This window comes from Zootermopsis nevadensis, unplaced genomic scaffold (genome assembly GCF_977971745.1).
Source record: "Zootermopsis nevadensis isolate Lab colony 2312 unplaced genomic scaffold, Znev_1.0 Znev_ptg000016l, whole genome shotgun sequence".
Taxonomy (NCBI): domain Eukaryota; kingdom Metazoa; phylum Arthropoda; class Insecta; order Blattodea; family Termopsidae; genus Zootermopsis; species Zootermopsis nevadensis.
Window position 1 is genome coordinate 2,168,085 of NW_028259148.1, and position 14,153 is coordinate 2,182,237.

The 14,153-nt window shown below is 38.9% G+C and overlaps 1 protein-coding gene across 5 annotated transcripts in view; it reads right to left on the reverse strand.

The window, feature by feature from the left end:
• The window catches only part of Ten-a (Teneurin-a transmembrane protein), a 582,153-nt gene that overhangs the window by 266,980 nt on the left and 301,020 nt on the right, over nucleotides 1-14,153 (reverse strand). For all 5 annotated transcript variants that reach the window (XM_087349368.1, XM_087349369.1, XM_087349367.1 and 2 more), the window contains one exon: nucleotides 11,134-11,950. In XM_087349368.1, the coding sequence (XP_087205494.1) occupies nucleotides 11,134-11,569 (436 nt within the window). In that variant the 5' untranslated portion in view covers nucleotides 11,570-11,950. The remainder of the gene's footprint in view (nucleotides 1-11,133; nucleotides 11,951-14,153) is intronic.

Genomic DNA, 14,153 nt, shown 5'->3' on the forward strand with positions numbered 1-14,153 from the left:
GTCTTCAGGTTCCTACAAAGTTGGGCCCACTACATAGAGCTAATCCCTATCTCCGGACTTTTTCCTTGGATATTATCCATCGTCTAGTAAATATAAAACGTAAAACGACGTTTCGGAGATGGGACTCTATCTCCGTCTTCAGGTTCCTACACAGTTGGGCCCACTAGATAGAGCTAATCCCTATCTCCGGACCATTGACTCTTCACCATCGTCAAGAAGTTTTAGATTTAAAAATAAGTCCTTACTTTTGAGAAATTATTTTGAATGTTTTTACATATCCACAGCCAGACGTCGTTCTAACTAATGTAATATATGACGTCTATTGCATGCATATGCATAATGAGACTGGTATCCAATTGGACATTGTTCTTTATGGTCTCCATACAATGCATTAACCGGAATATACCGTGGCTAATATTCAGCTAGCGAGTTCCAAATGCCTCCGGCCATGTAACACGTCTCTGGTTAAACCAATAACACAATCCGTGAACGTGAGTCTTAATGAAGGGCTTAGAACATACAAGAATCAATCACAATATAGCAAAAAAGATATCAAGAATTTCATCGACAAGAAAACAACCGGACACATGTAAACGCTATTTTACATTTCTGATATATTCTTACAGTGTTCTGTTTTTAATTACCGAATAGAATTTAATTAGGTCTTAAAAAAATTTCATTCGTGTTGATTAAGATTATCGCTCTGTAAGTACGCACACGAAAACGCTTAAACACGTTTATCCGATAACACTATTTTAACTATACTCTACATAAATCGCTTTTCTTTATTTTTCATAATATTTTTCTTCAGAAACTTAACAGTCATTAAGCTGGTCAATTTCCTTAATTTCACAGACTCGAAGGTTTAACACAGGGCAGACGAGTCTGACACTCAACTCTACCCTAAGCCAGAACAATCCACTCACAGTCTTAAGATCAGTTTCAATAACATTCTACCATCTATTCTAGGTCTTCCAAGTAGCTTTTTCCATTCAAGGTTTAACGACTACAAAAAGTCTTGTACGCATTACAGTCAACACAGGCTTCAATTATATTTATTTTACAGATCGGTCATCGTGAATGAGAGGATTGTAATAAATGAAAAAACGATGAATTTTTAGAATCATCTCACAATTTACCTTACGGAAGCTGCACACAAACCACGAAAAACATTGGTCAACATAAATATGGCTCTCGTCTACGCTGTTGCGTTATGTCAGTCTGATAGGAGATTACCGACGATTCACAGGTCCTTACTGCCTCCATCATCAGGACGATGAGTAAGTGAGAGCCATGTTCATACTCGCCGACGTGAGAACCCGAAGTCTCAGTCGGTCAAGAAACTACCTCTGGCTGGCGACGTCCTGAACGCGAAAAGTCCAATATGGCGTCTTTAAAACATCAGAAAATCATTCAGCCGGAATACGACAATCGTGTAGAAAATAAAAGCTGGCAGGAAATGTGGTTTTCATTCCCTCTGCCCCTTATGCCACTCTAGCGGTAAAATTGAGGCTGTAGGCGAATAAGATGGATGGAGATCTAGGCAGACCGCACAGCAAAGTGTGCGCGGCCGACTAGAAATATTGACAAGCTATGTGTATTGTGTACAGCCGAGGAATTGCTAAGTTCTTCTCTTATTTCTATTCTTCTTATTCTTCTTCTTCTTCCGGCTACACGCCCGAAACACGTGAGAAAGAAACCCCGAATAAAAAAACATAAACTTCACTCCACCTTCACGCGGTACTCCATTGCTGGCTTCTGCTTAGGAAGGTAAAACTTTAGTGCCCTGCGACACACTGAAAATTGATTTTCCATCGTTCAACACCCCACGGGTTAGAATGTGCGCACTCAGAGACCATCAGACATGTTACTGGCATTATTTATCCATTAGCAACGAATATCAAGTAACAGAATGATACTATTGAAGTACACACACTCACAATTACGACTTTTTACTTTAAACTTGTCTGTTTCCTTACTAATGACCAGGGAAATATTAATATGTTTTAAAAGTAAATAATCTATTGCCTATATGTATGTGGTTTAGGAATACATTTCAATACAGTCCTCAATATATGAAAACTACATAAATAATTCAATAAGATAAAGGTGACCGGAGTACTACAGGGTGGGTGAGAAGTAAGTAGGCATTAAATAATCGATATACATTGGAAATATAGAGGTTATAACCATTTCTCAATGCCTACTTACTTCCCAAACACCCTGTATACTGATACATGGTTCTGTCTACTACGAAAGAAAAATACGAGACGAAAATATGACAATGAAGATACTTAAACTTTTCCTTAAAAAGTGACATTGGTAAGATCATTAAACGATGGAGATTTTAACAACATGAATCCATCCTCGTTTGTTTCAGGATGTTTCTTAACATCTTTTGAGTAGCGAATCATCGCCGTGAACATACACAGAATGCACCAGAGAACATTAGCGTTCTTTCATCTGACATTTATGGACAGGGGGTGTAAAAAGTAGTTAAATATATTAAAAAAAATAACAGTTCAATATGGCAATAATTCCATAAACCAGAGAAATGCTTACGGATGAGTGGGAGATCTGAAGATGTATCACTCCCGATGACTGATCAGAGCGACCATTTTATATGACGTATTTGGTTACGAAGTACAACGTCTAAGTATCCATGACAACGGAGGACACAGAAATGCATTTAAAATTACCATCAACCATTGCAAGAAGCAGGATGGTATAGGACCAAACGAAAAATCCTTTCCTTATGAGATCAGAAACGTGTGGACCGTTGGATTAAATTAATTGATAATCAGAGCGAACAGTTTATAAGAAAATTTACAAAATACACGAGTTATCACATGTGAACAGCGGCAGATGGAAATGGGGCGAAGCTAAAAGGTGAAATTGTTTTGAGCTTAGTCACAACATCTTCTAAAATGACCCGTCTGTCTATTGTGTAAATAGAACGATAAAGCTTACAATAGAATTGTCGATGGTGGCCTTTTGAGCTGTGAGCCTGTGTGGGAAACCAATAAAGTCTCGTTCATCACAATTACGCGTTCAGGGCCACAGACAGAATGCCAAGAAATATTTTCAATTATTTAAGATAATCAAAATATCAATTAGAAACACGTCTCTGCGAATCGACGCAATGATCCTCTGAATGCGGCCAGTGACAATGTTACACGCATTATCGGTTTGTATGTGAACGCAGGCACCTCTAAGTAGTGTTACCATGAAAATGACGCTAAAACCCATACATGAAATCAGTCGACATTAGCTGCAATATCACTAAGCGTAAATAATTACAGTCTTTAACTACCAAAAGCCATAAGGTTATATGTTTCTGTCAATGGATGTCGTTTGAAAGATAACGAGGCCAAGTGACGTAACGTACGATACATTCCACGAACCTGGCACGACGTTATGAAAACACAATTATATATTCGATGCAGTTAACAGCTGTCATATGTTCCAAGTGAACACATTTTTAAAAATAAACGGGTTTGAATACACAAATATTGTTTGAAAATACGTCTAGATACATTTTGGTGAGATTTTAAGGTTCCCACGAGATAAAACCGACTGTCTTCTGGTATGCTACATGTTGCTCGTCGCCCTGACGATGGTGACAGTAGGCTCTGATCTAACGCCGGTCAGTATCTACCAGACTACATGATGCAACATTTCAGAACACAGCCATCTTTTTTTTTAAAAAAAAACAACTGTTTTAACACGGAATGTATAGACGACCTGTAGTTGAAGATTTCCGCACTGTTTTTTTTAAGGTTTTAAAGCCGGAGTTCGTCTAAACAATATTTAAAGAATTCGGTTCGTACCGCGAAGAAAACACTACACTTCACCATTACAAAGACAAAATAGTTGAAGCTGTTAACCGTAAGAATCACACGGAACCCATAATACAAAATGAAGAGTTACTGACTTTTAAAGCAGGTGGTACATGTAGGTACCACTATACTTTAAAGTGTTAAGATTTATTTTAATAGAATCGTCCCATCTACAGTTTAAGTTTATCTCCAAGGGAAAAAAAACAGGTGAATTACAAAGTTATTTGTGTTAGGGACCAAAATCTCGTCCAATCTCCCCACGACAAAGACTGTAAACATTCTGTGATTATGTAGCCAAGGATGACAGCTCTCGAAACGTAGCAGATAAATACGAAAACCAATCATTTTCTGTTCTCCATTTCTCTGTCTCTCCTTCACGTTCTACTATTACTTCAGTCTGCCCCACCCCTCGAATCTTGAGCCATCAATCAAGTGTAGTTCTTCGATAGAAGAGAAAACCTTAGCACGGTCTCTGCGATGAGTGAAACCATTGGAAACACGACTCGAGAGGAAAGCTTCCAGGAAACTCTATCAACATCTCTCCAAAATTAAACCTCACTCACTGGTCCGTCCGACTGAAGTAATATCGCCAGCCCTGTTGGCTCTACGTAGCGTCTACTGTGATCTGCAGACAACTAAGTCTGCTCCCGGCATATCTCAGAACCGACCTCAAAAAACACGTACACACCACACACCGTTCGCCTATTCTGTAACGTCTCCAAGAGGAAAAATCTCGAGTTCGAATTTAATGTAGAACAGAGAAGATTTCTTACAAGTTACAATTATGAAAATTATCATAATCTGATGATCAGTGATACTGAAAGTCTATTTCAATAAGTTAAAGGCCTAGAAATCTATAAATTATGTTGGAAAGACGTTCTGTAAGGCGAATCTGCAACGACTGTGATAAAAACATGATGGTACTTACTGAACGTCACCAAAGATATACAATATTTTCAAAACATTCTTCACGATATTTCCTTCACAAAAGACAGAAAATCTAAAACTCACTACAAGTCGACATGGCGTTAAAATCCAGGTTACAACACACATCATCACCGCCATTAATACAAATAAAATAATAATTAAATAAACTTTACTGACAAAATCCTTCTCGAAGGTATCACCACCTTGTCGAAGGCAATCTGCCGGGTGAGGAGGCTTGCGTGCTCAAATGACCCTTAGGGCTATGCCGGCCTGAGCTTCGGCTCATGGTAGGGTCACCCAAGCCGGACAGGTCTAAGGAGATGCGCTAGACTAAGAGTGATACCCTGGTCCTCCAGGTTGGGGGTTGGGTGTAGGGCTAACAACCTTTCACCTTTAAAAAAAATATGTGTTACGAAAAAATCAACCAAGCCTCGGATCAGGACGGACTCTTTGGCACGACCACGGCAATTGAAAAAGGACATGAGATTTGGTACCTGGAACATTAGGAGCCTCTATAAGGCTGGGGCACTGAAATCAGTGTGTAGGGAATTAGGGAATTATAAGTTAGACTTAGTGGCAGTGCAGGAAGTGCGATGGGAGGGGGAGGGCACGATCCCAGTGGACAATTTTACATTTTTCTATGGAAAGGGGAATGACAATCATCAGCTAGGGACGGGTTTTTTTGTTCATAGCAGAATTAGGGCAGCAGTTAAGAGAGTAGAATTTGTTAGTGACAGGTTGTCTTACGTAATTTTGGAAGGACGTTGGTGCGACATCATTGTCCTTAATGTTCATGCCCCAACTGAAGACAAAAGCGATGATATCAAGGATAGCTTTTATGAAGAATTGGAATCAGTATTTGATACATTTGGCAAGTATCACATGAAAATTCTGCTAGGAGATTTCAATGCAAAAATTGGGAGGGAGGATGTCTTCAAACCCACAATAGGCAGCGAGAGTCTCCATGCACTTAGTAATGATAACGGTGTTAGAGCAGTAACCTTCGCTACGTCAAAAGATTTAATTGTAAAAAGTACAAAATTTCCACACCGTGATGTTCATAAATACACTTGGACTTCCCCAGATGGCAGAACACACAATCAAATAGATCATGTTTTAGTAGATAAGAGAAGGCAGACAAATGTAATTGATGTGAGATCATTCAGAGGAGCAGATTGCGACACTGATCATTATCTGGTGGTAGCAAAAGTGAGGGAGCGGCTTTCAGTAAGTAGACGAACTAAACAAAATTTTGACACAGAAAGATTTGATTTGAAAAAATTAAGTGAGGGAGAGGCAAAGGAACAATATCAAGTTGAAATTTCGAATAGGTTTCAAATTTTAGAGACAAATGAGGATAATGAAAGTGTGGACATCAACAGGGAGTGGGAAAATGTCAGAAACTGCATCAAAATTTCAGCAAAAGAGAAACTAGGATACTACAGGAGAAAGCAAAATAAACCGTGGTTTGATGAAGAATGTTCAAAATTAATAGATCGAAGGAAGCAAACAAAATTTTAATGGTTGCAGAACCCAAACAAAACAAATGCGGATAATCTATGTAACGTGAGACGTGAGGCTAGTAGAACCTTTAGGACTAAGAAAAGGGAATACCTGAAGGGCAAAATTGCTGAACTTGAGACAAATAATAAGGAAAAAAACATCAGAGACCTGTACAGAGGCATTAATAACTTTAAGAAAGGATATCAACCCCAGACTAATTTGGTAAAGGATGATAGTGGCAATTTGCTTGCAGATCCAATAAAAATTGTGAATAGGTGGAAAAATTTCTTTAGCGAGCTCTTAAATGTTCATAATACTGGTGATATTAGACAGATTAAAATGCATACAGCTGAACTGTTGGTGCCAGAACCTAGCTTAGATGAAGTGGAACTAGCCATTGGGAAGTTGAAAAGTTATAAATCTCCAGGAATTGATCAGATTCCGGCCGAATTAATTAAAGCAGGTGGCAAAGGGTTGCATATGAGGATCCATAAGCTTATTCAGTTAATTTGGGATAAGGAAGAGATGCCACATCAATGGAAGGAATCCATAATTATTCCTATTTATAAGAAGGGGGACAAGACTGAGTGTGGTAATTACCGAGGAATATCGCTGCTATCAACCTCATACAAAATTCTATCCAACATTCTTTTGGCAAGATTAACCCCATATGCGAATGAAACTATTGGGGATCATCAGTGTGGGTTCAGACGAAACAGATCAACGATTGATCAGATCTTTTGCATTCGTCAGATACTAGAGAAAAAATGGGAGTTCGGTGGGACTGTACATCAGTTATTTATAGATTTCAAAAAAGCCTATGACTCTGTGAAGAGAGAAGTGCTATATAATATTCTTATTGAATTTGGTATACCAAAGAAGCTAGTGGGTCTAATAAAAATGTGCTTAAATGAAACCTGCAGCAAAATTCGAGTAGGTAAATATGTATCTGAGACATTCCTCATCAAGAACGGTCTAAAACAAGGAGATGCTTTGTCTCCCTTGCTCTTTAACTTTGCGCTAGAATACGCCATCAGGAAGGTCCAAGGTAGGCAGGAGGGTTTGCAATTGAACGGGACACATCAGCTATTGGCATATGCTGATGATGTTAATTTATTGGGGGACGATATAAATACAATAAAGAGGAACGCAGAAGTTTTACTAGAGGCTGGTAGACAAGTGGGGCTGGAAGTAAATTCAGAAAAAACTAAGTACATGTTAGTATCTCGTCATCAGAAGACAGGCGGGCAAAATTATCTTAGGGTAGCTAATAAATCCTTTGAAAGGGTTACAAAGTTCAAATATTTGGGAACAACAATAACAAATCAAAATGATACTTGTGAGGAAGTTAGGAGGAGACTAAATTCCGGAAATGCTTGCTACTTCTCAGTCCAAAATATTTTGTCTTCCCGTCTGATTTCTAAGAACCTGAAAATTAAAGTATACAAAACAATAATCTTGCCTGTTGTTTTGTATGGGTGCGAAACATGGTCTCTCACTCAGAGGGAGGAACACAGATTGCAGGTGTTTGAGAATCGGGTGTTGAGGAGGATATTTGGGCCTAAGAGGGAAGACGATGGGGCGTGGAGAAAACTGCACAATGACGAGCTTAAAAATCTGTACTGCTCCCCCAGTATTGTGAGGGTGATTAAGTCGAGAAGAGTGAGATGGGCGGGACATGTAGCGCGCATGGATGGGACAAGAGGTGTGCACCGGGTACTGGTTGGGAAACCTGAAGGGAAGAGACCGCTGGGGAGACCTAGACGTAGATGGGAGGATAATCTCAGGCGGGATCTATCCGAGATAGGAGTTGAAGGAAACTGGATTTTGTTGGCCCAGGACAGGGTCCGGTGGAGGGCTTTGGTTAATTCGGTGATGAACCTTCGGGTTCGGTAAGCCATCTAGTTAGTTAGTTAGTTACTGACAAAATAAAACTTCTTATTTAATGGGGTAATATCATGATTATATATATATTGTCCATAGAAAACAACATATTATTCATACCTCAGAGGAAACAAGATAAATACGTATATCGCTTTTGCATTGAAATACAACATCAATTAATTTAGAGACCGAGACGTGCAGAAAAATTGACGAAATGACTTCATATAGCCTAGAGTATTTAACCTTTTAAGGCGCATTGGTAAAACCACGTACCACCTGCTTTAACTTTCACAACTCTAAATTGTGTTCACAGAATGAATTCGTGGGTTTAGTATGACATGTAGAATAGACAGCGATTATTTACCTGAACTGTATTGACCAGTTGAGGGTTTTAATGGAGAAGTGTTGCGTTTTCTTTGAGGTACGGACTGAAGTCTTTATTATTTAGACGAGCTTCAACTTCAAAGCGTCAATACTAAATACACTGTATGAGGAAAAAATGTAATGTAAGTTCAGTTTAAACGATTATATTTGGTAAGAATCAAAGGACAAGTATTTTGAAAATGTATTTATCACTTTCTTTTGAAATGTTACGCGTTTTACACTGAGTGAGCAGTGTGAAAATAATCCTTAGCCAGCTTAATCCTAAGTCTATTTTTATTTTCATGTGACATTTAAGCGTTATTTGTCTGCTTAATATTTTATACTTGAAAACCCAAGAGACACAATGAAGACACGCGGACTGACACATTGCCCAGGTGTCTATGAGTCAAATGCCAGCACAATGTGACAGACGTACGCCTGTGTTCAGAAACGCCAAACTTGTAAATGATGGATTGTGTTTGCTCTGAACAAAGGGACACTATCTCTCTGCTCAGCTCATATAATGGTTAACATACGACACAGCTATAATGAATTTTAAATGACGCTGTGTTCTATAAATGCGGTTTATTCACGAAATCAAATTTATAGAGCAGAACAGTTTATGTATTCAATAGATAAACGTTTGGCAACCTGTGATAAGTAGTTCGCGTGCTGCATTTAAAAATGTTATTACTGCCGAAGTTACCTATTTATGTCGCCGTCGGTTTCTGTGGTACCACCAAAATAACACAAGTCCAGGACTCATGTCGTTTTAGTGGGAAACAGAATACAGACAAGGCTGCCAACTCGCGTAAAGGTAAGCACTGACGTGATTCCTGTGAGAAATGATGCATTTGCTCCTGGCGACCGCAGTGGTACCAAAAGGTCAACTGTCTAAAAAAATTTAACTCATGTAGTTTTTCAGATAAATTTTTGAACTGTTAAAAAAAAGACACGTGACTGTGGTTTGCAGGGCATTGGCGTGGGTCGGGGGCAAAGCACTGTTGGACACGCTGAAAGGCAACAGGTGCTCGCGGACAAAACAGTGGGGCGGCCATGTTGTGGAGACAACGACAATGCTCCACAAGTGGCAAGTTGAATTGAGTCTCTCGACAGAGGCCAGAAATATCTGAAGTCACGTCTCAACATCAAGTGGGCATTTGAATATGAATATTCTGAGCCTTCCATTTTACACAGACGTTATGGAAGAGTTCTGGTGGAAATTGGAATGAAGTAAATTCACGTATAAAACAAGTCTACAAGCTCAAAACATAGTTACGACAAACACAAATGGGATATCTACAACAACTTACCATGTTCACTTGAACTCACCGTTTGACCCCACAGTGAATCAGTTTAATTCAATCCACACACTCAGATCTCATTCCTTATTATTCAATCTAAACATTTCCTCGGATGTTACCCCTTTGATGTCTCACGTATGTTGTCCGGTTAGAATTATATACATAAAATGTTTCTAATGTGGTGTAAGAATTTCTTCTGATGGAAATAATCAAGGAAATTTATATACACTCACAGTAATTTATGTAAATGTTTTCATGTCCATACCGTCCACGTCTCAGATTACTGTATTTACATACTACATCGAATATATAAAGTCAGGGAATCCAAGAACATTTTGAATTCGCATCGATATTGTTTGAACATTCTGAACAAGCATTCCAACTCTGCGCAAGTTTGCGTTCATCTACAAACGTGGTTTTACCATCAGCAAACTGACGACGCGTTGGACCGACAGAACAATAGTACCATCGGTTCGAATCCCCCTAGAAACATAGATGTGTGTCCGCGTTTTACAGTGTATCGCTGTTCTGGCTAATATTGGATATCAAGAGTCTAAGGAGGCTTAATTTTAACTTAATTCCGTACTGGAAGAACCCAGATGGCGTAATCCAAAAAGGATTGAAGTAAAGATAATTCAAAATTTAACACGTGAAACATTCAGTAAGAATTACTCGTATTTCAAGTTTCTTACTACCTGTTAGCTTCATTTATACATCAAATACATTTATAGGAATGATAAAGGATAATTTTTCAAGAACTGTCTTTAAAGTAACCACTGCAGTCCCACGTGGCTTATAGAGCATTACAAATCTTACAGCTGTATGAATAAATGGTGCAATTATATTCTATATTAAAACACGGTGTGAACAAAAATGTTAATGCTCCTACAAATTAAATCTTCAACGCCCCTGAAATTATATTCATTAACCTTGGAAATAATTACCACTATCATCTAATTTTGGGTGCAAACAGAATTCACACAAAAAAAAAGGAACATATTTATCTTGCGTATGAAGTTCAACCTGACAGCCAAAATGATGTGCGATTTAATAAAGAACTTTTAGAAATCAATCCAATTACTTCAGGTTCTCTGAGAAAATTTGCAATAGTTTTCATTGACACACGCTACACGGTCCTACCAAAGTACGTTAGTAAATATCTCATTTTCTCCTGACACGGATATTTGTAAAATAAAAATGTAAATGATATGTCTCTGACCACGTTCTCCGGCCACACACACAAAGACGTACAGTTAACTATGTCCCCAGTGAAAGAATTTCGGCCCAGAACACAGAACAAGTTATGTACTTACTGGAGTACCCGGCGAGGAGTGACGCAATGCCGGCAGCATACACGGCAGGCGTCGGGCTAGCACGTTGCTTGCTTCCAGAAGACTGCAAACTCGCGTTACTCGTCCGAGTGTTTCCCACGTGAAGCAGACCCGCTCCTCCGGACGTAGTCACTGCATTTTCATCCTCCGACGTGCTGTACTGTCGTTCCCGCCATTCGTAGCTCCTTTGTCTGCGTAACCTCGGACCTGTTGCTGTTGACGAGGACGATAAACTCCCGCTTCCGACGCCAGATGTCGCCGTCGTCGAACCGCCAATAAGGACGCTTCCCGGTGCTCCAACACTAGGATTATGACTGCCTGACGTAGAGGATACGTTAATATTATTGTTAACGCCTCCACCGAAGTTGGAGCTGCTTCGAACTGCGGCCGCAACGCGGCGTCCTAGCGTCGTATCCATGGCAACGCACACGCGCAGGACAGGCTGACGGTCGGAGGAAAAGACGTAATTGTGGATTGAATAGAAGGGAACTGACGCTTCTCGATTCTTCTGTTTGAAGTGTCGAACACTGAACGACTAATCAAGCGATGATGGTAGGATCTGTTGCCAGCTTCACCGATAAGGCGGTCATGTCTGCTCGCTAGTGCGGTGGTGAGGCCAATTCGGCCTTGAAATCTCGTCATAACACGTATTAGGATTTATGCACAGTACCAGAAGCCTTCTCGCCATCTTAACACACAATAAAATATCCTGATTCCGTTTTCTTCAGCAGGAAAACGACTTTAAACCGGGTTACTGAAGTTCTTAAGACGTTACTGCAGAACAGAACGATGTATTTACCTGAAACAGAACAGAAATGCCGATGACAATCTCAAGCATAACACAGAAAAAAAGTATCAAAATAATTTATTAAAAAAGTACACACACAAATATTTCACTGGCCATATAGAAAAGCGGTTCAATGAGATTACTTTGAGGATGAGTGACGAGCGTCACGCTCCGTCCGCATTGTCCAGAGAGAATGAACGGATTATGTCTATTTCAGGGGCCCCGGATCTAATCTGGACATGTTACGAAAGACAACGGCAAGCTTTGTACCGATTTTATGAAGGTCTGTGAGAATGGTCCATTGTCCACTGTCCAACGTCTGAGTTATAAGTTGATATAATTGCGTCATATTGTGAAATAAAATTAACCTTTCATTTTCATTTATTTTTACCTTATTACATTTTGTCTTCTATACTCGTTCTTTCAAGTTCAGTAATATTTAAAAATATTTTAAATTATTTACGTTACAGGCCAATGTTAAACCACTATCACTTCAAAATATACCATCACTCCAATGAATTTGGATGTAAACATCATCAGAAGTTACACAACAACAGTAATTAAGTTTTAGTTTATAAGATTATAATTTTTAACTTTTAACTTTACACCTGAAGATGGTTCAATGTAACCGAAACATGTAGTAAAAAGATGTACCAAATATGTAAATGATATTTTAATATCTTATGTATAATTTTATTTATATACAATTGTGATTAGACGGGAAAAAACACGAATAATTGAGTCTGAGATATATTCAAAACACGCGTCTCTGAAGTCAGCTCCACTGCCAGTATCCTTTTCTACATTGTTCATGACGACGATCGCTAATGAACCCAGGACCATTCGAATGCAAGACCCTATTACTAATAGGGATTACACTATTTTTTTTTATACAACATAAGTCCACCATTCTACGTTTGTCTCTATTTTACACAACAACCCACAATGACGTTACGTTAAAAGAATAAAACTGAGAACTGCAGTAAGAGATGGAGGTAGGAAATAGACGGATTAAGTGGAAAAAGGCCTTTTAATCCTTGCGGCAGACTGTGTCCATTACTCTCCATAAATAAGTAGTTTTCAGGGCGATGCCCGGGGGTAACAGCATGACGAATGTAAGAGCTTAAAGAAGTGGCTAGTGGAGCTCCTGCTAAAGGTGGATTGGTCCATCCACCGTCAATTATGCAAGGCAGCTCGTGATCACATGAACGGAACTGCGTTTCTGAAATTCCAAAACTAACTTATTGGCCTAATTCTCCAATGCAGACAAATAAAATATAAGGCAATATTTACATTTCAATGATTATCGAACTTCGTGTCTTTTAGATGGAGATAATACCCCGGGCCCTTCAAAACGAATTTATACCTAACCCAGTATTTTCTCTTTTGATGGACGTATGTCAGTACGATGACAAGAAGTCACCTGACGAAGGCAGCATAGCCAACTAGTGAAACGTTTCGTGAAGTCTATGAGATTTAAGGTTCTCAAGGCAGTGAAGATGTAGATATTTGTTTTCTGGATAGGAACACTTTGTACATTTGTAGGTGAATATCAATGTTTCGGAGAAACATACTACTTCCATCTTCAGAGCTGTTCTATTGATCAAGACTCGGCTTCATCACCCGTCCACAGTGGCTCTATCTGGGCAATACTCTAATCTTGAAAACCTTCCTCTTTTCAAACATGAAGATAAAGGCGGCTAATTCCTCCGAAATGGTGTTATGTAATCTAAAAGCATGTGTGATTGGTTGCAAATGTTTGTCAACTACATCGTAACAGATCACAAGACAAAAGCTTGTTCACTGTAACTGAAATACACAGTAATCTTTCATTCGCAAAAAAATCTTGAGACAAAATAGAATTTTCCACGCGTTCTCCATATTTATGGCGTAACGCATTAAATCTTAAATATTTCGTCAACAATTAAAGTACAATGGTTTAAGGATCCGAAAGGAGACGGTTCTCTTTTAAAGAGATTTGACTTAAAACTGAAGACGTTCTGCAGTCGACCAGACCTGATTATTTAAAGCAGTGATACGGTGGATACATCCAAGACAATTTTCTCGCAAATCTCTGATTCTGACATTTTCATTATTTTTTTGCTGAGAGGTAGATATACCAGAGGAAAGGGAGTTTATCTTCCATTACAAAGGTTGTTTTTTTTGTATTTTGTACACATTTTATAACAAAACGAGGCAATAAATCAATAGATTA